General features: G+C 43.7%; 2 protein-coding genes across 4 annotated transcripts; both read right to left on the bottom strand.

Annotated features, from left to right (window-relative positions):
* Positions 1-191: 191 nt before the first annotated feature.
* LOC113150423 (bromodomain-containing protein 3) lies at positions 192-13396 on the bottom strand. Of its 3 annotated transcripts, none has more exons than XM_026342947.1 (12): positions 13248-13396; positions 9217-9515; positions 9010-9121; positions 8664-8801; positions 8335-8479; positions 7688-7857; positions 7168-7563; positions 6130-6258; positions 5844-6050; positions 5460-5692; positions 5075-5373; positions 192-4525 (listed from the first exon to the last, which is right to left on the bottom strand). In XM_026342947.1, the coding sequence occupies exons 2-12, from the start codon at positions 9306-9308 to the stop codon at positions 4407-4409; spliced, it is 2040 nt and encodes a 679-aa protein (XP_026198732.1). In that variant the 5' UTR covers positions 9309-9515; positions 13248-13396; the 3' UTR covers positions 192-4406. The 3 variants fall into 3 exon arrangements, with proteins under 3 accessions (XP_026198732.1, XP_026198731.1, XP_026198733.1); XM_026342946.1 differs by having other exon boundaries at positions 13288-13396; XM_026342948.1 differs by having other exon boundaries at positions 5868-6050; positions 13288-13396.
* Positions 13397-14725: 1329 nt separating this feature from the next.
* LOC113150905 (nucleus accumbens-associated protein 2-like) lies at positions 14726-23047 on the bottom strand. The gene is made up of 8 exons (XM_026343655.1): positions 22958-23047; positions 19726-20519; positions 19353-19567; positions 18418-18677; positions 17212-17388; positions 16929-17034; positions 15942-16039; positions 14726-15724 (listed from the first exon to the last, which is right to left on the bottom strand). The coding sequence occupies exons 2-8, from the start codon at positions 20170-20172 to the stop codon at positions 15102-15104; spliced, it is 1926 nt and encodes a 641-aa protein (XP_026199440.1). The 5' UTR covers positions 20173-20519; positions 22958-23047; the 3' UTR covers positions 14726-15101.
* Positions 23048-24411: the final 1364 nt, after the last annotated feature.

Genomic DNA, 24411 nt, shown 5'->3' with positions numbered 1-24411 from the left:
GTACAAAGAACAGATTTAAGACTTTTCTGAATGAAGTTTTGGACGTTCATTGAGTCTTAAACACCTAAACAGACTCTGGTACCACACTGTACTCATGTGTAGTACCTGACTAAATGTACCTTGTTACACTCACACTAAAGTTTCAGGGTTGGTTTGGTGACAGTTAAACAGCAACATGAGTCGAGCCAACGTGTCGGTTTATGTGTTTATTTATGAAAACAAAGGAACTCAGAAAATAAGGATCCCATATCAGTAATTACATCAAATAGTTCACTTGTTGGTTTTTCGTCGGTTCGTCGTCTCTCTGCGACTCTACTCTATCGAGCGGAGTTCGTCCTAAACCTCAGACAGCTACTATACAGCTACTATACAGTGCTCAAACATACGGAAGAAAGAACGTACGGCCGGAGTGCATGCAAATACATAAAATCACTTTTTGCCTTTTTCTTATTAAAATACAAAAATTAACTATTAGCATCAAAGCTCGACCATCAACTAAAAACAAACAGAGGAGGGAAACTGTGGCAGCGAGCCGTCCACCTGTCAGACAGTCACACTGGGAGGAAACGTGGGCTTGATTGAGTTGATCGATTATCGTTTTGTCTGTAAAATATCCAAAATAAACATCTGATGTTGTTTCAGACATGATTCTTCAGTTCAACAAGTTTTAAAAACTAAGGTGACGACAACTAAAACATCTTTATAACAAGTGAGCGACAGAGGAAAGCATCATGAAACAGAGATAGTTGAAGCTGAGTTGTCAGATTAATTCTATCAAATCACCACCTGAAAAGATTGTTAGTTAATAATCAGACCATCAGGACTCAGTGTTTTCAACCCAAACCAGCTCCACCAACCAGAAGCTTCAAACTAAGTGTTGGATCATCAACCAGCGTCTGAATCTACATTTCTGAGGATGGAATCTGTAAAAGCTGCATCCAAACCACATGAAGCCTGATCTGACAGCAGTCACAGAGACACAGATATGAAGCAGATCAAGAACCACATATGGAGGTGAACTAGATCTGGTGTGAAGAACCTGGCTTGGTTTGTTCACACTGCAGAGAGAAATCTCATCCGAGTCATTCCAGTAGCAACGTGACGCAGCCTTTAACACACAGACCGTCTGTCCTGAACTTCACACTTCCCTAACTCCCTCCTTTAAATATTCTGTTTTCCTCGTTTCTCCTGCAGCAGAAGCTTTGGTTTGATCTCCAGCTGCTCCACAGGTGAGTTCACGTCTGTACAACTCTGAGCAACCAATCATACAAAAGAAAAGAATAAAAAACCCTGCTGTGTTTGAATACTGTATTTCAAACATGATCACACTACAAAGTACAAACTACAGCATCACTCCGGTCAATATGTATTAGAAACATGATGTTACAGCCTGCACCTTAAGGCAAAACTCAGGGTGAAAACAAACTCTTTGCTTCTCTGTGTGGTTTGTTTGGACGAAGCTGCTGCGCCTGGCCGGTACACACCTCTACACTTTTGTGATTCAGTGATGCTGCCTGCCTCACGCCTACAGAAACACCTGCACTGCACCTGACTGAAGACAACAACAACAGCATCAAAGTTTGACCAGCAGATAACTGCTGACCGACACACAGGTGAGATTAGTTCTGTCTCAGCCTGGACCCGACCCTAACCCCAGTCTGAAGATCTTACCCCACTTCCAGGACAGTTCTAATCAGAAATCTGCTGAAGCCAAACGTGCACAAAACTGTGCAAACAACCAGTTTTAGAACCAAAGTGATGTCGGCTGCATCCCAAACGTAAGGAAGCTTCCTCAGAAGGAAGTCAGCCGACTGCAGCTCGACTCCAACAAACAAACCAGGTGAACACAGAGTCGTGGCTTCTTCACCACAGAAAATTAAAATGTGCTGGATAAAGAGACGTGTGGAGTTTTTATCTTGAGCTGTGACAATTTGCCATGAAGTCACAGATCTGTAATTACAAAGGCAGCTACAAATGATCCAGGTTTCGTCAGCTTTGTTTGAGCCGAGACGATGACGAGAGATTAAAGGTTTAACCCTTCTGTTGAATCACAACTAAAACAAGATTAAACAACTTTAAAAATAAAACTAAAAGCAACAGTAAGAATAAGTTAAGATAGGAAACATTTTTCTTTTTGCTTCATAATAAAATAATCTGTTGATCACAGAGGAAAACGGTTTGGTTCTGTCTCCTCACGATGAGCGATCGTCTTTATTTTGGACATTTTAAAGACTAAAACACATTCAAAATAAAATTTATTTAGTGACAGTATGTCTATGAGCAAACTGGGCAAATACTCAAAGTACTGGGAGTACTGAGAAGTACTGTGTTTTCATATAGATTTAAGTAACAATGACATTTGTTTTTTTCCCCATTGTCTTTTCTTTAATGGGGAAATTATTTTCCCACATCAATAAAAGTTTTAAATGAGACTTTTTCTGACGTCTGATCAGACGCTTCCTTACATTTGGGACAGTCAATCCGTGAGGTGGGGGCAGTTACAGTATGAGTGGTTTGTTTTGGCAAGGGTGGGGGGCAGAGTGGAACAGGACAGCGGTACAAAGACATTTTTATATAGAGAACCTTATAAGACACAAACGAGTTCAGCACACAACCTGAAAAAAAAAAAAAAATCAAAAAGAAAATAAAGGAAATGTAGTGTTACAAAAATAAGAGTTTGTCTCGCTCTCTGCTGACAGAGCTGGCGCTGAATGGGGAGGGTCAGCGTCCAGTGACCCCGCCCAGTGTTAAACCCCGGGCAGACAGAAAGTTGTGGGTTTGGGTCGCAGGACCAGCAGAGGACAGATCTCGTCTCAGAGGATTTAATGTTAAACGCAGAAAACCAAAGTGATGATTGGAGCGGCGATCAGCACCGACGCTGAAAGTGTACGAATCATTGTCATCAGGGATAAAATTAATTCTCTGTCTGAGGGAAAACTGAGGCCGGAATATTTATTAATTTACAGCTTTCATTGGGTCAAAGATGTAAATGAATAAATATTAGTGAGGGAGGAGGACCAGGCGTCAAATCATCGTTACACAGAAACACCTGCCAAAGCAGAAACTTGCTGCAGAGGGAAAATCCATTTCAGTCGTCGTGTGCCGAGTTAAACTTCCCTCCTACATTGAACACTGGTCAGTTCAGACAGTAACTGGACCACAAGCAAGTCTAGTTGCCACTGACTAGAACCACTGTGTTCTCCCTCTCTCTCTCTCTCTCTCTGTCCGTCACCGTTTACACATGTGAGTGAGTTTGTTTTCACACTGTGCTTTTTATGTAAGTACCTGGAACCTGATTTAGTACCACCTTCTGAGGGGGGGGGGGGGTGAAAATCTAGCTCCCAGAACTGGTCTTGTGGAAGCTGAACAGAACCTGTGACAAAGAGGAATGGTTTAGTTGACAGCTGCGAATGCGACCTGGTTTTGCAGTCAGTCTTGCTGGTTTAGAGCCACTGTGAAAACTCAGAACTGTCTGTACTGAAACATGGATTTAAAACGTGTAACATCAGCAGATCGTTCAGGTTCGCACAGACACAAATAGCTCAACTGACTGTTTCAGATCTCCTCTCTGCAGCAAGTTTTATGTCTCCAGATGCTGTGGGTTTATCAGGACCCCCAAGAAACTATCCTGTTCTCTTCTTTTGAGCTCAGTGTGGATGTTTTAACATGACTCGTCTGCAGCCTGATGTTGCAGTAACCACACCTGTAGCCAACAGTTACTGTCTGACTGGTGAAACTCTGAACTTTGCCTCCACACTCAAAACTAACATTTTTAATCCACCAACTTCTAAACTCTTGATCAGTGTAAAACCCACTGAGATCTCCTCTTCTTCTCCATGATGCTTTAGAGATGCTTCTGGAATGTTTTCAGGGGTCACAGCCGGCCGTCTTATTAGACAAACAAGAAAAAGAAAGCCTTGATGGTTTTATTTCTCTCCACAGCAATGACTCAAGTGTTCAGAGATCAACACGACTCCCAGAGAGACCGACAGCCTGTCTCCCTACCAGCTCACGCTCTTCTTCTTTGCCTCTTACTGGGAAGTCGTTGCTTTCTTCTTCTCCTCTTCTGTTTGTCTGCATTCCTCCAGGAAAAAATAAAAATAAAAACAACACTAGGAGCTAAAAAACAGGTCAGCCTATTTACATACAGTCTCCAAGTCTGAGCGTTTGTGTGGTTTATATTTCTGTGTGTGTGTGTATAATGTCAGAAGTTCAGAGTGTGTATCTCTGTCTTTTCTTTGTTCAGGATGGAAGTTTACATGTTGGTCTGTATTTGCATGTGTACAAACTGAATTCTTGTGATTGCGTGTGTGTGTGTGTGTAGAGTGGATAAACATCTGTGTGTGTTTGTGTGTGTATGCACATGTGTTCAGTAACATGTATGTGCTGCGTGTTTGAGTGTGTGTTCAGTCTGTATCAGAGGAAGAGGAGGTTCCTGTTGAGGAGCTGTCATCAGAGGAGGAAGAAGAGCTGCCACTCAAACGACTAGCCCCGCCGCCCGAGGCTCCGCCTCCTGCTGCCTTCTCTGAAGGGGGGAGAGGTAGGGGGTGACAAAAGGGAGGGAGGGGAACAGAAGTACCTGAGTCACTGATGTCATCGAGTTAGAGCCACACTGACCCGTTAACAACCTGCACCACATCAGATTCATCTACAATAAACTGAAAACTAGACAAGATGACAGAGCTGAGAACTGCAGCAGATCGAAGACGAGACAACGTTATGTACGAAATATCATTTATCATGCTGCTGTCAAAAGGAAGAAGTCATTTCCTGCATTAGTGTGGACAGTGGACTCTGGATGTTGGTAACAGAATATCCCTGTGATAATGTTAACTTCTTTGTAATTCTGTCTTCTGTAATTAGGCAGAATCCAGTGAGCAGGAGTTTAATTTTAATCAGCTCACTCACAAGGACACTGAACAAATAAATAGACTCATTCAATGATCTCAGGTGAGTAAATAAGTGTACCTTATATATGTTTAGTTTGGTGACCAACAGTAGGTCAAATGACTAAAACATTTTCGTCACATGACTAATACAACATGCAGCAGTAGTACATTATCTTAGGACTTACGCAGTAGCTTCCTCTGTTTCTTCTGCAGACAGGATTTCACGTAGCGCTCCAGCTCTCGGAGTGTGGAGGGTTTGAGGGTTTCAAAGTCAATCTCGATCTCATCTGGGTTGGAGTCCCTCAGTGACGGCTCTCTGGACTGGATGATGTGGACGACGCGGCCAAGCTTCTCTCCCGGCAGCCGGTTTATATCCAGGCTAAGCTGGCGCTTCTCTTCGTATGACATTGGCAGAGACGACTCCTCACCATCGTCTCCGTTGGCCGAACCACCTCCCGACGTCTTGCTGCCTTTCTTAGGTTGCCTGCAAACACAGAGAGCGCTTTAATTCTCTGTTTAAACTTTTCAAATGAACTTTTAACGTGTGAATTTCTGCTGACTGACTCGGACCTGGTGGCAGTCACCGTGCTGTTGGCTTTCCTAGCTGGCGCCTTCTTCTGATTGGCTGGTTTGGGCTGCTGGGTAGGGGGCTTCGGTTTCTTCTCTTCCTCCATTTTGCCCTTGTTCCCTTTGTCTTTCTCCTTCTCTTTCTTCTTCTCTTTGTCTTTCTTCTCTTTCTTCTTCTTTGGCTTGCTGACCGGTGCCTGGGACAGGACAGCCAGCTGCTCGTGCACCGCCTTTAACTGATGGAATATACTAATTATCAATAACTGTAACCTCCGATCCACAGGTTACAGTTATAACAACTGAATTATATTATTTAACAAAAAAATAACATATCTAAAAAGATGTATTGAATCTACAGTAAAAGAAGAAAATCAGGATGTTCTTGACCTGTGATTGGTCGGCAGCACCAACCTGCTCCTGTAGCTCAGCCAATCGCGTGGCCCGCTCCTCCTCGGAGTCAGATGATTCGTCAGAGGAGGAGTTGTTGCTGCTATCAGAGGAGGCGGTGCTTTTACTGACCAGTGGAGTTGTAGACGGGACTGACGCCTCCAGGCCCTCATCAGGGATCTTTGCAAAACGCATCTCAAACACGTCCTGAGGAGAGACAAAGATTCAGATTTACTCCCGAGATCAGATGAAGGTTATACATGTGTTCTACGGAGGTTTCACGTACCTGCAGCTTGCGGGCCATGGCCACCACCTCATGGTCTGGAGGATTGTACTTGTAACAGTTGGAGAACATTAACCTGACGTCCGTGGCAAAACTCTGGGGATCGCTGTACTCTCCTTTATCCATCTTTTTCTGTTAGCCAAAACGAGATCAGAAGGAGAAATAAAACTCTGTAAGTTCTTAAACCTTAAACACAGTACAGTGCCTGGAGATGACACCTGTTGTGAATTGAAACTATACTAATAAAATTGAATTGACCACTGTCTAAATTAAAGCCAATTAAACCTAACCTTTGTGGTGTTGGCAGCAGAGGACATCATTGATTTATCAGGTCATAACAGACAGGTTTTGACCTGCTGCTGGTTGTGGAAAATTATTTAGTGTTAATTTTAACTACAGTGTCTCATGTTTTGGAACATGCGACTTCACAGGTGCTATATGACATGACATCTTTCTGCAGGAGCAGTTAACCACTTCAGTTTACTGACACGCAAGTTTAACAAATCATCACATTCTCCCCGTCACCTCATCATGCAACAAAAGACAACTATCGAGTTTCCCTCTGCACTCTTCTAAAAATCAAAATAGGATCTCAGTTCACACTGTTTTCATAGGAGGCTGAAAAATCTCAGTAGCATCACTGCTGTCTGCGATGTTTTCACTAACACAAAACAAACCCACATTGCATGTTGTGCCTGCGTCTGGAAGGATCACAGGCACAGGAGCTCCGGACAAGATCAACTGTTTTTCAAAATGTGGCAACAGACGTCAGTTTTAATGATAATTAAAACCTGAAAAATTATAACAACTGCAAGAAGTTGCGCACACGCATTAACTGTTGTGGACAGCGCAGGTCTGCCTGCTGTAGCAGGACTGTTGGATCAGACTCACTCAGTTTTAGCTTGATGTACTTTAAAAAATTACGACTGACTACACTCTTCTGCTGTGAGAAATACAGCTGCATAACCTGTGTTTCTGCTTTAATCCTCTGTGTTTTTCGTGATGTCACTGCAGTGTGTTTAATGATGTAACGCCCTTTACCCGGACAGTGCTGAGGTCCATGGGGTGTTTGATGATGTCGTGGTAGTCGTGCAGCTGCAGTGCCTCAGCGTCCACTGGCTTGTAGAAGGGCCAAGCGTAGGCGGCGTGTTTCTTAGAGAGCATCTCCTTCAAGATGGCGTCGCAGTGCTTCATCTGCTCGCCCACTTTACCGCCCTTCCTTCCCACAGCTACGGCGCCTCCAGCTCCCACCTCAGCACCCACCACATCCTCAGTTGTTTCCCTACGGGTCTTTGCGGGGCGAGCTGCAGCCTCACGACGGGACGAAGCCAGTTTGGCTGGTTTGGTGTCCTGAGCAGACGGAGAGTCGGCACGACCAGCAGAGATGGCCGACGTGGTGGGGGTGGTGGTGTCAGCTTTCCTCTTTACACCTTTCTTCTGTTAGCGAGAGAAAGACAGAAGGGGGGAGAGAGAGAGAGAGACAGGGAGAGGTGGCAGTGAGACAATGATGATCTGTCTTGTTTTGATCATGTGATACTACTGAACTCCAAATGGCTGTTACCTTGACAACAGGTTGTGCAGATGGCATCATGGTTGCTGGGGGCTGAGGGGCAGAGACAGGGGGAGTGGCCTGGACAGGTGTGGGCGTGGTGGAGATGACAGGTGTCTGAGAAGGGGAAGGAGAGGGGTAGGAGGGTGGAGGGGAGGCTGAAGACTCCGCCTGCTGACTCACTACAGAGACACAGAAAGAGAAAGTACCCTTAGAACTGAAGTATACAGACGACCGCAAAGTATCAGTTCTGAGTTTGTGGCCTCAGTCTTTAGCGGATTTTTCCTTAGAACTAAACTAATAATTATCCACGGAAAACTTTTTTTTTTTTTTATTCCTTTTTCATGGAAATATATAATTTTTTCAAGCATTTTAATGCTAAATTATTAAAAACAATATAATTTACTTATTTTGTAACATAAATATTATGTAAATTCAGCAAAATGTCCATATAAAATATGTAGTTTAAACATTTTTAAGTACTGCAGTGTTGTGTACTGATTGGCTGCTGCCCAGCGACACATCGCGGTAGACACAGCCCAGTAATCCCGCATCATACCAGTTTACCACATGTAGCCATCTTGCGTGTTTTGCTGAGAGCTCTGGAAGCATATTTGTGGGCATGTTTAGGGCAGCAGTGTTGGTACTGCAGTATTTACCTGTAGTAGCAGCAGGCTGTTTGCTCTGTTTCTTCCCTTTGGGAGCTGGAGGCAGCAGAGCAACTTCTTCTTGAGGCATCTGTGCGACTTTCTGCAGGAAGATTTTCTCTAAAGCCTGAGCCATGAGGACGATGTCGTCTGTCGGCTGCAGACACAAACAACACGTCACTCATAACCACAGACTCTTCAGTAACATCTAGTGGCAGCTACAATACACTGCCGTCACTCTCTACAAGCCCCATTGTGTTTTTTAAACATGAGACGGACATAACTGTGGTACAGAAGCTGCCTGCAGTTTAAAATAAAACATAATGCAGTAACATTCAAACCTTGTTGTAGATGTAACAGTTGGTGAACATGGTGTTGAAGTCCTGCATGGCCTCACTGGCACTCCAGTAATAGTTGTTCTCTAGACGTTTCTTGATGGTTCCCATGTCCATCGGGTTCTTGATCACCTTATGATAGTCCTGGAAAGATGGACGGCTTAGCTTAGCTTAGCTTAATGCTGTAAACAATCTGCCCAATGTAATAACACCTCTAACGATTTAAACATTATCTCTATTTAACCAAGCCCAACGAGATTAATTAAGGTAGGAGAGTTGGAACTATTTATTACTATTAAACAGTTGGAGCAGTGACTGAGGGCAGTAACCAGGTGCAGTGACAGTGACTCACCGACAGGCAGAGCTTGATGGCGTCCACCGGCTGGTAGAACGGCCAGGCGAACTGATGTTTCCACAGAGTCTTCACCACCACGTTCTGCATGTACTGCAGCTGGTTGGTTTTTCTGAAGAACACAAACACAACATCTCAGAGATGCTGAGGGACGAAAGGTGGAACTCCTGTTCAACTCTCCTGTTGGTGGTCTCTGGGGTTACCTACCTGCCAGGTTTGGTGGGATTGGTGACTTCAGGGGGAGGTGGGTTGGTGAGGGGAGGGGGGCTGGGAGGTGCAGCCTCAGGGGCGTCCGACATGGTGGACGGCGGTGACGCAGCAATGCACTGTGGGACAGCAGTGTCTGGCCTGAAGGTGAGAAAAACAACTCCCCCTGTGGTCTGTGGGTGTGTGTCTGTGTGAGGCCACACAGGTGTGTGTATTAGTGCGTGTTCAGTTCAGGTTTTGTTGGGGTTGATGCTTCAGCTCGACGTTTCCCCCGAGGAGACAAACTCCCATCGCACGACCTGAGACAGACAACGACATTATAGCTCAGCTCGGTTTCTGACAAACTACAAAAATAATTTGAAACCACAAATTCTCATTTCAGTTTGTATAGTTTGAATCATATCAAAGCTGATCCAGATTTCCAACTGTACAAAACTGGTTTTATAATTGAAAACTGAATGATTTAGATTACTAAGACCTCAGGAAATTGTGCTTTTCTTTAATTTCTCATGTTGTTTCCTCACCTTTACTATTAACAATTAGACCAAAGACATTGACCTAATCTGAGGTCTTCTAATATTCAAGGACATACATTTCTGGCTCTGTATAGAATTTCTGTATCAGTGTGGTGAAGTCTCTCCACTTGATAGAAGGATTAAGCAAAATATTCATATCTGGTTGTTTGATCCCAAATTATTTCTCAACTAATTTTACAGAAACAACTTTCTGACAAAAATGTTATATACATGACTCCAGCCAACTATTTCATTAACAATAATCAATTGATTATGTTCTCCATTTAGCAATTGGTTGTATGTAAAACAATGTCTGATTCGGTCCAACCATCAGTACAAACCCCAAAGATATTTAGTTTCGATCTACATATAAGAACGCAAACATCTGAATCAGTCGGCCCAGAGATTACCCAGTCTTTACTCGGCGAGCGCCCCATGTAAAGTCAGTTTAATGTCCTTGTGAGGTCATGTGACTACAGCAGGTAATTGACTGTGGCATTCACAGCAAGCAAATGGGAGTTTTCGTTCAGTTAATTCACTCCACAACACCAGACAGTATAGGAGCTTCTCTCATTTAGAAAACCAAAGTTACATACATAACGCATCTTTTCTAATCATGTAACTGACTCTACTTCAGTTCCTGGAAAGATGGACGGCTTAGCTTAGCATAATGCTGTAAACAATCTGCCCAATGTAACAACACCTCTAACGATTTAAACATTATCTCTATTTAACCAAGCCCAACGATTCAGTGTAACAAAACACAACTGATTTTCGTAGTGTACTTTTTGTGTCACGTTATGCCTCGTTCACGCTCTACTCTGCAGCAACCACCCCTCACCTAAACCAAATGGACTAATTCCCTGAGTAAAAGCGTGTCTTGCCCAGATTTTCTCCAGCTGTGTGAACGCACTATTACACCCCATGCCCAGACATGATTCCCCAAACACTATCCAAAATGGCTTCTGTTCATAATGTAAATGTAATGTGTGTCTCTGTTCTGTACATATGACTACCTACAGTATTTCCTACCTGTATATCATGGTAGGGGGGAACCGATTTTCTTCATTTAAGAGGCTAAAGACAGAATACATCGTACAGAGGGTAAACCCCATGAGACGAGCTTGTGATGTTAGGCTTTTTGAATAAAATTTGACTTGACATGCACGAACCAGTAAACACAGAATTTGGACAATTTGTCTGACTAAAACCTAAATAATCAACAAAAGTTAATTCTGTATCAGCTGACTAATGGATTCAGTAGTAATAAGACCAACAGAATGACATTAACTGACTCTATTGCCATTGGTTTCAGTTCACATGTTCAACATCTCGTGTGAGTCAGAGTCATCATCCACAGCCAGACACTGACCGTTTACACAGAATCCACCTAATGAGATCTGGTCTACGTGGACCTCAGACTCAACTGTGCCCAACTCAGGAGCTCAATCAAATTAAATAGAAAACTTTACTAACACCACACAGAGAGAATTTAACCCATCCTTTATGACGTGTGGATATGTGGTGATTACAATCAATTAGTTGATGAGGATTCGGGAGAATGATAAAATATGGACATTTCATTCAGATTTAAATTTGAGTCACTTATGTCTGATATTTATCAGATTATATTATAAAAATCACAGTTTGCTCTTAGACTAAAAGCTGATTTGATCCGGGGCAAAAAAGACATTGATGAATATTTCTATTTTAATATGATCACTTATAATTGTCATTGTGAAAACACTTTAAAACGGCATGCTATAGTTTATGTCATCCAGTCTTTATACCACATTTTTATCAGGACTTCCCAACTGACCAATCAACTAACCTGAACACAGGTGGCGCTCAACAACTATGAAATAAAAGTCTACAAACTCAAGCAGAACTATCCTAACTATCCAAAATAATAAATGGCTGAAAGAAAATGGCTGAAAACTCATTGAACCAACAAAACTTGTTTTGTAATAATCATTTTCAAAGTTTTCAAATTTCTTTATTTAATTCCACTAAATATTCTGTTTAAAATGTAAAAATGTAGCATTTTAGCTTCAGAAAACCCCCAGATTAATTAATTAAAATATTCCTATAATGTAGTTGAGTCACTTGTTGATTGGCTAAACAAATTAACTGCAATTTAAACTATGCTGACTCAATTGATACATGAGCTGCAACTGATGATTAGTCTACAAAATGTCAAATCATCATACAAAAAAAATAACTGACAACTTTGCACAACCACAAGGATACAGTATGACAAAAAGTCCAAAAACGGTGAACAAAAAAGAAAACCAATATATCTTCATATCTGAGAAGATCTGAGCAGGATCCAGTTTGTTTTTTCTTCACAGATGAACTCTGACTAGATGTTAGATTGACTTGTCACATTTATACACACATACTGCTCTCATATACTGTCAGTCTGTCATTTATATAATCATGTACAACAGACACCTGCGTACACACATTTACTGAGTCGCTAGTAATTTGTCTTGTTGTCTTCCTAAACTTATCAAGTTTACTTTTTGGTTATAAACTTAACTATAAAACCTAACGAGGGACGGGGTAGCAGCTACACGCCCTGTACATCTTATTTGTTGCAACATTTATCTGCAAAATAAATTACTGTTAAGCCGTGCCAAATAAATTTTCATTACAGATTTCTGCGTTTGTCTATGCCTGCCTACCAGGAACACATGCCCTGGTCTCTAAATCACCAACAAATGGATGGGTTGGAAGTTTCGTGACATCTGCAGCAGTGTTAAACCACAAACAGCACGAGAACTGATTGATCGGGTCACAGTGCGACTGCAGTAACAGTTACAGCCATCTCCTGCATGTCAGGCAGCAAACAAACCCGAAACCTAAATAGTTCGGATCTCGATTAAGTCCTGCAAAGATCCACGGATGCTGGACTCTGGCTGCTCGCTCTGCCTACCTGCATGCTGCTGCGGTTCAGTGGCTAACGAGCGAGCTAAATGCTAACACATACCACTAAGACCAACAAACTCCACAAATCCAGTCATTAACGATATCATCCGCACTTAGACACACTAACCTTGTTAGTTAATTGTAATTTACGGCTTAAATCCCACTCTAACTGCGGCAACTGCTCCGATGTCAGCGTTTTGCAGGCTAGCGATACATCCCATTTATCTTGCTTTAAAAGATGGCGGGCAAGCCAATGCAAAAATATGAGCTAGTTCGCTAGCTAAAAGAGCTAGGCTACTTACCGAAGATGTAAAATGTGATTAATATTAATTATGGCGGTTGTGCAGATACCTGCATGAGTGTTGAAGTAGATGTCACAACATTTGTTGCTCATTAACGGCACAGGGAGCGAGTTAATTTGTTTTTAAAACCACTATTTGGAGACATTGCCGCTCGATGTTTGGTTAGCTAATGAGCCGTTAGCCTGTTAGCTAAGCTTTGTCTGAAGGCGCCGAGCGGCCAGAGCAGGCTCCGACACACGGACACCTTCTGCTAACTCCGGGATCAACCCTGCGCTCAATTTACCCGCTAATCCACCCGCTACCGGTCAGAGAGATGTGTTTACTTTGCGTTTGGGTCCTCCGGTGCGTCCAGCGGCGGGCTGCGGTCAGATTTCTGGAGGATTTTTATTTAGCCAAGTAGCATAATAGATGAGTTATCAGCTGTCTACCATGTGCGCATGCGCAGTGGTGAACAGTGTCATGCATGTTGTTGTAATCTGATTGGCTGACTAGGTGACTGAGTTATTGTGATTGGTTGTGCGTTTTTGTGGTGTTTCCATTTGTTGCTGAGGCTTGAGAAGCGCTGTGATTGGTCAGTGATGTAGCTGAAGTACAGTGACTGGCTGAGCTTTTGACTGGACTGTTATGATTGGCTGATGAGAATTAGAATGGCGCCGTGACTCGAACTACGCTTCCCAGTATGCAGAGCGGCAGACGCTGGGCCCGCTCTGCTTAAACTGCATAAATTGATTCGTCAGATTTAAAGTCTGGGCTAAACGTGGAAAAGTAACTAAGTATATTTACTCAAGTACTAAACGTAAGTACAATTTTTTACTTTATTTGGGTTTTTACTTATTGTGTCATTGTTACTTTTTCTTCACCATGTGTATCTGACTGGTTTAGTTCCTTTACATATGCTGATTATTAAACATGATTAAACTAATTTATAAATACCAATGTTTTATTATGTATGAAGTAGTCGTCAGAATATAAGGGTTTAAAATCAGCTCCACTTTTACATGCTGCTACATTAATGTTGTTTATATAAAAATTAATCAATTAGAATCCAATTATATGATATAGGCTATATCAAGCTATATCAAGTACTCTTGGTAAATATATTTTGATGTAATACTCCTACTTAAGTTGACTAAGCTCCAGTATGTAACTTTTTCAAAGTAAAGTTTTGGTACAAATACACTCCATGTTAATGTGAAGAGGTGACTAAACAGGCAGATATTTCATTCGAAGGTTCCTCTTCCACTATTGCACCATTTTAACAACAGAAATAACCATAGCCAAGTGGTGTTAGTGTGCCCCTAAAGATGCAGAGTTCCTTACAGCCATCGTCTCAACACAATGATTTCAGGGGTGTGTCTAGAAATTTTTAGATGCGGGGGCCAAAGATGGGCACACGGAGAGGTTGGAGATGTATTTGTAAAAAGTATAAAAATATGTTACCCTAAAGTTTGTCTATTAGTATTGGTAATATCAAAAGCATTTGTTCAGACAAGTAACTTCGCTCATATGAGATGATATCAATAAACAAACATTTGTAATCCTAAAACACCGTGAAGTGTTTTTCATCTGTTATTATTATAAAATCAACATGACTGAGAAATAATAAACTAAGCACCTTCTTTTCAGTGAAGTTGTCCTATACACACAACATCTACAGTGTGACCAGCTTAGAGTGCAACGTTCGTCCTGTAGGTGGCGCTACAGTTAAACTTCATTAATGCTGAAAGAACAAACAGTAGCGTCTGATTATCAGAAGCTTTATTGTCGTTTTCAGAGTGAATATTATCATCATCATCATCATCAGTCCTGTTGCTATGGGCCTGTGTGCTGATCTGCAGGAGGCTGTTAACATGCAGCAGAGCCGAGCAGACAGACAGGTAGACAGGAAGACAGGTAAACACACAGACAGGTGGGTAGAGAGGTAGACAGGTGGACGAGTAGTGAGGTAGGGGGAATAGACAGACAAGTGGGGAGACAGACAAATAGGTAGGGAGTAAGACAGGTGGACACACAGACAAGTGGGCAAGAGAGGTAGACAGGTGGACAAGTAGTGAGGTAGGGGGAACAGACAGACAGGTGGGGGAACAGGTAGCTATTGTGTTTATTTACATACAGGTAGGCAGATGCGATAAAAAGCTTATTGGCTGTCTTCCAGAGGCTCACCCCCCCTCTCTTCTGTCTCGGCCAATCCCCTATGCGGAGGGGCAGGCTCTGCAGGCTGGGGGGAAGGGTGTGAGGAGGAGGAGGAGGAAGAGGATGAGGACAGGGAGAGGGGGAGGTCTCGGGGTTGTTCAGTTTGTAGCCTCCCTCCCCCTTCTGCCTCGCCTCCCATCAGAACTTCCTCCGTCTGCCCACCTCCTCCTCCTCCGCCACGAGACCCTGCAAACTGCAGGTGAGGGAGGAGGGTGGCCGGCGCCTCCTTCTCTCTCTCTCTCTCCCCCGCCGCCTCCCTCTCACGTCGCTCGGTGTACAGCGGAGCCTCCAGGCCGAGGTAGGAGGCGCTGAGCTGCCGCAGGTCCAGCTCGAAGGGGCTGCTGCTGGGCTGTACCCCTGCCTCTCCTCCCTGACCTCCTCCAGCTCCTCCTCCCCTCTTAGGTTTGCGGGGGTGGGAGGAGGCAGAGGTGGGGAGGCTGTCAGGGAGGAGTGACTGGATCTTTGGGAGCCAGCGTTTTCGGACTCTGCGAGCATTGGTGCACATGTCGGCAGCAATGACGTTCATCTCACTCTCCTTAAAGTTAGGAGCAAAGTTCTGACAGTAGACTGAGGAGGGGGGAGAGGGGGAGGAGAAGGAGGAAGAGATGGAGGAAGTGATGGAGGTGTGGAAGAAGACGTGTCAGTGTTTACAAAACACAGTAACAAGACAAAATCATGTTCATGTTCATGTCCTTTTGTTGTGACTAAAACTGTAGTTTTCACATACAGCAAACTCACGTACAGGATGTAAGTGTGTGTGTGTGTGTGTGTGTGTGTGTCTCACGTTTGACTGTGTTTAACACTCTGTTGTCCAGGGGCTTTCTGCTCGGATCATTGGTGGAGGAGCGGATCCCTGTCCCACAGCTATTGGCCAGCGTGTTTCTATGGAAACCACAACAGTCCAATCAGCACCTATACCAAGCTTTAGGTTGCTTCGCTCTGCCCCCCCCCACACCGTCTGTCTGAGACAATGTGACAGAGTAGTTATGTAAAGCAGCAGCTGGATCCTGAGGGAGGCTGCTGCCGACTCTCAGAACGTTCTCGAACGTCTAACGCAGCCTGATGTCACACCACGTCTGAGGATGATGTCACACCTCGTCTGAGGATGATGTCACACCGCGTCTGAGGATGATGTCACACCACGTCTGATGATGATGTCAGAGCATCTTGGCATGACGTACAGTTGATGTCTCATTAAATTTGTTTGACACATTGACAAAACCTGTGTAATTGTCATTAGAACAAAGTCACAGAGAAAGAAAAACTAAAACATGCTCTTGAACTGTGCACAGTTTAGTGACTGGAGAGCACAGATTTGTTATTTCTCCATATGAAGCAGTAACACCGCCTCAGGACAGCAGCTCCAAAACAAAATATTCAATATAAAGTAAAGTGACACAAGAGAAGTAGTGAATTATCTGACGTGAGAGCCTGGAAAACGTCGAGAACCTGATCATGAATCAGTAGGGAAATTTACGTCCAATCAACTAATTAATCAACTTTTTTGCAGCTCTGTTTTAACCAGCATGCAGAGGCAAAACTAAAACTAAGCCATATACAATTTATACTTGAGTGTCTGTTTTATTTCAATTATACACGCATGTGGGCGTCATAGCCAAACAAAACAGATGTATTGTTTGGCTGATTTGGATGGTTGATGTATGTTGTATGAGGGTTGGGGATGCTAAGCTAGGCTAACCACCTGCTGGATCTCTCGCAGTAAGAGTGTGAAAACACCGTTTATTACACTTCAGCACGGTTTGACGCTCACCTGTCGAAGAACGTCGCCAGCAGTCTCCTGAGCAGCACCTTGTGTTTGACTCCAGCACACAGGTGACAGTTCATCAGCTGACCTCGTGTCATGAACACACCTGAACCTGAATACAAACAAATACACACCTGTATAACCTGTTACCATGACAACACAACTAAGATTAGAAAGATAAGAGCTGTGTCTCAAATCACTGCTGATCTGCTGTGCACTCTTTTCACTCTGCACCTTTCTATTTCAGTGTTAAATTTTACCTTTTTGTCCACTAGTGTTCCTGACCTACCTGCCACCAGCTCCACCTTCTCCCCTGGGTCGCCCTCCGTGTAGAGTGACGGGTGGCAACGATACCCGATCTGACTGATCAGACTGGCAGGCAGGGCCATGTTGTCTCGGCCAACCAGCACACAGGGCCGACGCTCGTTAGCCAGTGGCAGGGTCAGCATCTCCATCTTCTCTTGGACTGGACCAATGAGAAACAGGAAGAGAATAGAGTGAGGGGGTGAGGAGCCATAATGACAAGAACACAAAACAAAATGAATCTGTGGATGGAACGTCATAGTTCTCATGAACCTGACCGATAAGTGTGTGATTACCAAGAGCTGTAACAATTCATAATTAATTTACAAGGGGCCTCAGTGGACTCTCTGGACACCCAGAGTCTGATCTAGAAAGCAATTCAAGTGCAAAAAAATTATATATATAAAACAATTAAATACAAAACAGTAAAGTACAACTTCACAGGTCCCGGTTAGCGGTAGAGTAATAAAGAAACCTGGGCCAACAAACAGATTAAAATACATGAAGTACACAAAGTAGAAGTGTTTACTCAAGTCTAGAAACACAAACTTAAAACACATCACTGCACCATTTAACTTGCTTCAGTTAATGATAGATAAGATTAAACTAATAAACCATCTTGTGTATTTTTTTTTTTGTAAAACCGCTAGGTGTGTAAAATTGTAAAATACTAATAAGTGGTATTTTCTCACGACAGATATTCCTAAGTAATATTTATAATTTATTACATTATATCTATAAAGTTGTTGGCTTTCTCACAAGTCTAATGTAGTGTTTTTTTATATAAACTGTTCTAATTTGACTAATGGTTTTCAGGTGTGGTGTGAAGTGTGGGTCTCAGTTTAGTCTCCAGTTTCTGTTGATCTGATTCCTTAGTTCCTCTTCCTCTAATTGCTAAATGCTCGAGTGTTTTGACGTGGGACACATGCTGCTTGGGGGTTTGCCCATAACTTTTCTGAATCTACTCATAATCCTCACGTGTTCATTAAACTCTGGACCCCTGTCTTCCAGGTAAGTCGCCCAGATAATCAGCGCTGTGTCGGCCTTGGATAGTTGATGAAGCAGCAGGGCAGGAGACACTGCTCTAAACTTTCTGTGAAGCTGCGAGTCTGTCCATGTCACATCTGGACTCATAGACTTTCATGCTGGGACATTCCTGTATTACGTGGGATCATACGTTGTTGTAACTTACTGTAGGGGTTTGCAGGATGTCCATACATGTGCTGGTATATTCCGGGGTGAACAGCATTGCTGTAGTAATCCTCCTCCAGCTCCTCCTCAGTAGGGGGGTGGGAGGGAGGAGAGTCAGTGGGAAGACTGGAACCTCCTGGACTGGAGCGCCCCCCACTTGCCAACAGGTATGACTGCAGCCCTGGAACCAAACTTCCACCTGCACTCAGGTAACACAGAGCAGTGCTCCTGGATGTCTGGAGGTCTCCAGCAATGTCCACTCTGAGGACAGATTGACAGGGTGGAGAGAGATGGCATCCATAGTTACAAATGTTTTTTTGGTGGAGAAATTATTTATAATCACAAAACTAACAGTTAAAGTATTTTGGCTGCTCTAGAAAGTCTGTTTCACAATCCACCATCTAAAAAAGAGTTCATAAGAAGAAATACAGAGACGAGACCACAAGATACCAACTGTTCATCATCAGCAGAAAGAATCAGAAAGACAAGGTGGAATTTAAAGAGATCAGATCAAAAGTTCAGTTTTATGAACTAATGACCAAACGTGATAGAAAAGTGTGGAGGAGGAAAACTAACTGAGAGAAGCTTCATGATCCAAAACACACCAAAACAACTGGGTCATCTGATACAAAATATGTGCTATGTTCTGTCTTGTAAAAGCTGAAATTCTAATCATTTCTGATCATCATCACTGTTTTGAACAGCTAGATTTGATGATCACATCTAATTGGATTTGGTTTCTCCTCAGAGCTTCTTCAGACCAGGTGTCTGTAGTTATTCTACAGGTTCATTTTGAATGGGATCTCCTGGAGACCACCAAGAACACACACCAAGAAATACAGTCACAATAAAATACATCTTTGAGTGAACATCGTCTTAGGAGTCACACAACAAACACGTTGTGATCAACAGAACTTAACTCCTGTTTGTCCTCACCTGGCCTCCTCTCCTGCTCCTGCTGCTCCTCCTTGGTTCTCCTCAGCAGGAGGAGTGTCGGCTCTCTCCTGTTTGATCCTGCTGACAGCGAGCAGCAGCTCCTCAGGACTCAGTGCTGGCTGGTCTGTACTCGCCTCCTGCAGCTGCGGGGCTCTATGCTGCTGCTGCTGGACTATTGAGTTGTCGAAGTTCCCAAGCTCGTCTGCTGAGGTCGTCTGTAAGACATCAATAAAATATACTAAATTACATTTTGTGCTGTGAAAATAGTTTGAGGCCTTAAGAAATAAATGTGTCTAGCTGCCATTATTCTAACGTCCACTAGATGTTGCTGTGGTCAAACTCTGACTATATTCACGTGAGTAGTGAAACCCACCTGTGAGTCACAGCAAAGAGGCGACGAGGAGGAGGAGGTCTTCATCATCATCAGCTCCATGCCTCGCTCCACGATGTTCTGGATCTGCAGGTACCCAGCAGTGTACATGAGCACCAGCTGCTCACTGGCGGCCATGCTGAGGCGTCCTGTGTAGCAGAACGAGAGAATCTGCTGGAAACACGTTGGCGTTACAGAGGAAGGTAGCTCAAACACTGCCTGGCAGGATGAGGATGAAGATGATGATGAGGAGGAGTCCGTTGCAGAGCTGAACAGGTCTCTGAAGTATAGGGAGGAGGCAGCAAGGACAGCCCGATGTGCCTTGAAGGCCTGACCCTGCACCAGGATGGAGACATCGCAGTAGTGACCTAGAAGCCGCTGCTCATTCAGGCTGCCCAGCACACTGCTGCCGAAGTCCGGGATCTCCACCTGCAGCAGGCCTTCAGACATGGTGGAGGCTGGAGGTCCAGAGGAGGACAAGACAGGAAGTGACTGAGGGACAGGACTAGCCCGCGGCTAGAAGGACACAGTCCTGACCAGCCAGAGTTGAACTGACGGAGGGGAAGTTGTGGAAGGGGCTTCAAAGTGCCTAAGTGTCAGGAATTCTGCAGATAGCTTTAAAATGCTTCAGATCCATACTGCTGATGTAGAGGAAAGGGTGAAGGGAGAGGCAGGGTCTGGGGAAGGGTTCAGGAGGGTGGGGGTGTTCAGGTCTGAGGTGTTGAGTCAGAGCACAGCGAGAAGTCAAGGAGTCTGTAGATCATCGGGATGAAGGTCAGCTCAGGACAGGGAAAGAGCTAGAACATAAAGAGAGAGGAGAGGACACATTTCGTGTTTTACCTGAAGAAGAAACTTGGACCACAGCTACTTTAAATCGGGTAAAATCTTAAACACTCAAGTCAAAGCCAGTCCAAGTCTTACTCAGTAGTAACGGCTACATATAGCTGTCACTGGTAGAGCAAAATAAAAAAGGTTACACAAAAGTTACCAGATTTATGTAGGCGGCAGGTTAAAGTTTTGGGAAATAATGAGACGTATTGTTTAGGTTCCCTGTTATTATATATTATAGGCCTGCACCGAGTACATACAAATAACACTACACCATCCCAGCACCAGTCATCATTTCATCATCTGTAAGTTAGAAAGCACAGGTCTCCATCCATCAATATAAAATACTTCACTACAATCCCTGCATCACAGGAACACCAAGTACATATTAATATTTCAGTACCGTGTTCATTAACGTTCTGCTCTGACAGGCTCCAGTCTTCAGGTTTCGGTTTTCCTTCCGATGTTGAACAGCTGCCTGTTATTCACACTGCAGAGGATCAGTGAGGTCCAACAATGAGAATCCCAAATGTGCTACTCAGGGATCAGTTCTGGCTCACAGTCCAGTTTATCCCAAAGCTGATGGGTGGGGTCAGGATTGTCAGACAACCTCTACACTAGATTTTATACTTTAATAAGCAGGATTTTGATGATTCAGCGAAACAGTGGCTGGTTGAAATCTGGTTGAAATCAAATTTCTCTCCCACATGGATCAATAGAAGGCACCCTGTTGTTTACTGTAAATACTTTCTCTATTCCGACCTATAATCTGTAATCAAACTCTAATAGTTGCAGTACAGCATAAATAATATTTCTTTATGGTTTATTTCTATGCAGATGATACTATCCTGAATACACCAGCTTTACTACAACCCAGTCGGGCCAGGACAAAGTCTTCTTTTGATGAACTCCAGACGTATTTTTTATTATTCTAAACTACATAAATACTAAACGTTCGTATTTCAAAGAGGTGCAAAGGTGTGGTGTATTCACTCTGAGCTGAACACTTCACTCACAAACACAAGATTTTGATTGCGTTTAACATCAGGATCGGTTTTATATACGACCAAAGAACAAAATGCTTTTATTTATTTTTTTACTAGCCTAACTCATTGTATTTTACCTCACAATGCTCAGTTTTATTCTTTTATGTATTTTTTCTATCCTTTACTAACTATAATAATAATTATTATTATTATCATTATTGTTATTGTACCGCAACAAAGTTTCATACACTGGGTTGCGTAGTACAATCAGGAACTGGGATTTTCGAATCTCTACAATGAATAAAGAAAAAACTGTATATTCAAGTCCATTATTTGGACAGTGACACTTTTTTCTAATTTAGTTTAGTCAATGTCTTTCACCAAACCTCACACTACGCAACCGTTTTTAACACTTCTCAACTGTTTGAGTGTTTTTTTTTTTCCAAAATAAAGAAAGAAAACAAATTTAAAACACAACATTGCTAAGGCTACCTGAACCAGTTCTTTCCTGAACCAGTTCCCATCTGAATGTGAATCTGTTTTTACCCAGACCTGCTTCTACCTGTTGGGCTGCCCCAGCTTATGTCACATGACAACTACAGAGGTACAGATTTAAACTCTGCTGATAGAAATCCCAGTCCACGTCCCTTAAAACAACAAAAAAAAAAACCAATGACTGATGGACTGATCCTCAATCAGACTCATACACTAAAGTAGAATCCAGTACAGTATAGTTCAGTAGAGTTCACTCCAGAGTCCAGTCTGGCAAAATCCAGAAGAGTATCGATCAATACAGTATTATGTGTGAGTCCAGTACAATGCAGCAGAATCTACTACAGTCTAGTCTAGTTTAGGCCATGGGTTCCTGTAGGGTAAAGTCAAGTACAGTTCAATACGGCTGGTACAGTCCAGTAGAGTCACTGCAGTAGAGAGTAAAGAGTACAGTCCACTACAGTCCTTTACAGTTCAGTAGAGTCTAGTCAAGTCCATTCTCTGACAATCCACGTAAGAACACTAAAGTCCAGAAGTCGAGGGTCTGACAGTCCACTTGAGTTCAACGAAATCCCAGTAAAGACAAATATGGTACATTACAGTAGAATCTGGGAGAGTTGAATTCAAACACAGCACAGTCTGATACAGTACAGTACGGTGTAGCCGAGTCCAGTTTAGTCTGTCACACTGCAATGAAGACAAATACAGTCCACCAGCATCCAGTTTAGTAAAGTCCAGTAAAGTCCAGTAGAGTACAGGTGAGTTCAGTTCAGTTCAGTGTTATTGTTTACAGTGCAGCTGCAGCAGAGAGACAGACAGGTAGACAGACAGGTTAGAGAGAGACAGAAACAGTTTCAGAGTGCAAAGACAGACAGACAGATAGAGACAAGGGGACAGGCAGACAGACAGGCAGACAGACAGTTCCTCACCTCCTCTCTGCTCCTCTTCCTCCTCTGCTTCTCCTCCATGCAGCAGGCAGGACGGCTGGCTGGGAGAGGTTTTCTTCTTCTTCTCCTCCGCTCAGTCAACGCATCGTCTGGTGTGTCACAGGAGGGGGGGGGCTGAGGAAGGGGGACTGGGGAGAAGAGGTGGGTGAGGGGGGGGGGGGGGGTAGAGACACAGCAGACAGCCGAGGAGGAGGAGGAGGAGGAGGAAGAGGAGGGGGAGTCATCTGAGGACAGCGAGGGAGCTAATGCGGCTAACTGCCCTGCAGAGGATGAGAGAGGGAGAGAGAGAGGGCGAGAGACATAGAGAGAGAGCTGGGAGAGAGGGGCGGGCGAGCATGCATTACACAGCTTATCTGCTATAGGGAAGAACACACTGCAAGGTTGAATATTAAAGAGAGAGGTGTACATGAACACACGCCAAAAACACACATGTACCCTGACACTCACACAAACACAGTAATGTGTGTTAGTGTATGTGTGTGTGTGTGTGTGCGTGCGTGTGTGTGTGTGTGTCATGACTTGGGAAAATGCACAGCGCTGCATTGCAGTGCTGAGGCTGAGTTGGCATGCTGAGTACATAACGTGCATACTGCGACTGCCAGGCTGACACACACGCATGATGAGCTTTCTATAGCTGCGAGGACATTCATTGACAAATCATCTTCCCCAGGCCCCTCACCCTAACCACCACAGATACATGAGTGACCCCAGCCGTGACCTAAACCTGAGTATAACCCTAAAACCAAGTCTAAACCCTCAAACAGACCGGACCAGACCACACAGTGATAGAAATGTCATCACAGTGATGGTGTTAAACTAGAACATGTCCACACTATCATAGTAAAACATGTCAACATACAGAAAACTGCAGCCTCAGCTTCCATCGGCACAGTTTGATTCACTTCCTAACATGAGACAGGGTCTCTCTGTCAAACGGTCTCTAGAAAGACACACAGTTGGAGAGAGACAGACAGGTTCGGCGTCTGCATTTAAAGTTCTCCATCCAATATTAAAGAGGAGAGACGGTGGGTGGATGCTGAATGGGTGAGGGAGGGGGAGGACGGTGTTGAGGCTAAATAAGGACGTGTACAGTATGTGAGCAGCCAGCTGTGTGTGTGTCTTTCTATGGCTGTGTGGACAAATTTAAACTTGATAACATCACTGTGAGGACATGTCCAGAGTCCAGAGTCTCTGTGTGTGGTCCTGACACCTTCAGCTGTCTGTGTGAGGGTTCAGACCTGGTTTTAGAGCTCAGGTTAGGGTGGGGGCCTGGATGGAGTACACACCTCCTGTAGCAGCAAGATATGAGAGAGACACGGAACAACCTTGAACCATGCAGCTGTGTCATTTAGTGCCTTGTTTTTCTTGGTATTTTATTTCTGGGATATTTTGCAGGTGAAGACCTGGTGGGTGGGGTGGGGTAGGTGGGGGCAGGA

This window comes from Anabas testudineus, chromosome 9 (genome assembly GCF_900324465.2).
Source record: "Anabas testudineus chromosome 9, fAnaTes1.2, whole genome shotgun sequence".
In the NCBI taxonomy this organism is placed as follows: Eukaryota; Metazoa; Chordata; class Actinopteri; order Anabantiformes; family Anabantidae; genus Anabas; species Anabas testudineus.
Note: the sequence above shows the minus strand (reverse complement) of the source record. Positions and strands in the feature narration are given on the sequence as shown.

Coding starts and splice junctions, on each gene's coding strand:
- LOC113150423 (XM_026342947.1), bottom strand. CDS start 9,308: ATGTCGGACGCCCCTGAGGCTGCACCTCCCAGCCCCCCTCCCCTCACC. Junction 8,802..9,009: donor CCATCAAGCTCTGCCTGTCG/GTGAGTCACTGT, acceptor CCATCTTTCCAG/GACTATCATAAGGTGATCAA. Junction 7,564..7,687: donor CTGCACAACCTGTTGTCAAG/GTAACAGCCATT, acceptor TCTCGCTAACAG/AAGAAAGGTGTAAAGAGGAA.
- LOC113150905 (XM_026343655.1), bottom strand. CDS start 20,172: ATGTCTGAAGGCCTGCTGCAGGTGGAGATCCCGGACTTCGGCAGCAGT. Junction 17,389..18,417: donor ACATCCTGCAAACCCCTACA/GTAAGTTACAAC, acceptor TCATTGGTCCAG/TCCAAGAGAAGATGGAGATG. Junction 17,035..17,211: donor GAAGGTGGAGCTGGTGGCAG/GTAGGTCAGGAA, acceptor GTTTGTATTCAG/GTTCAGGTGTGTTCATGACA.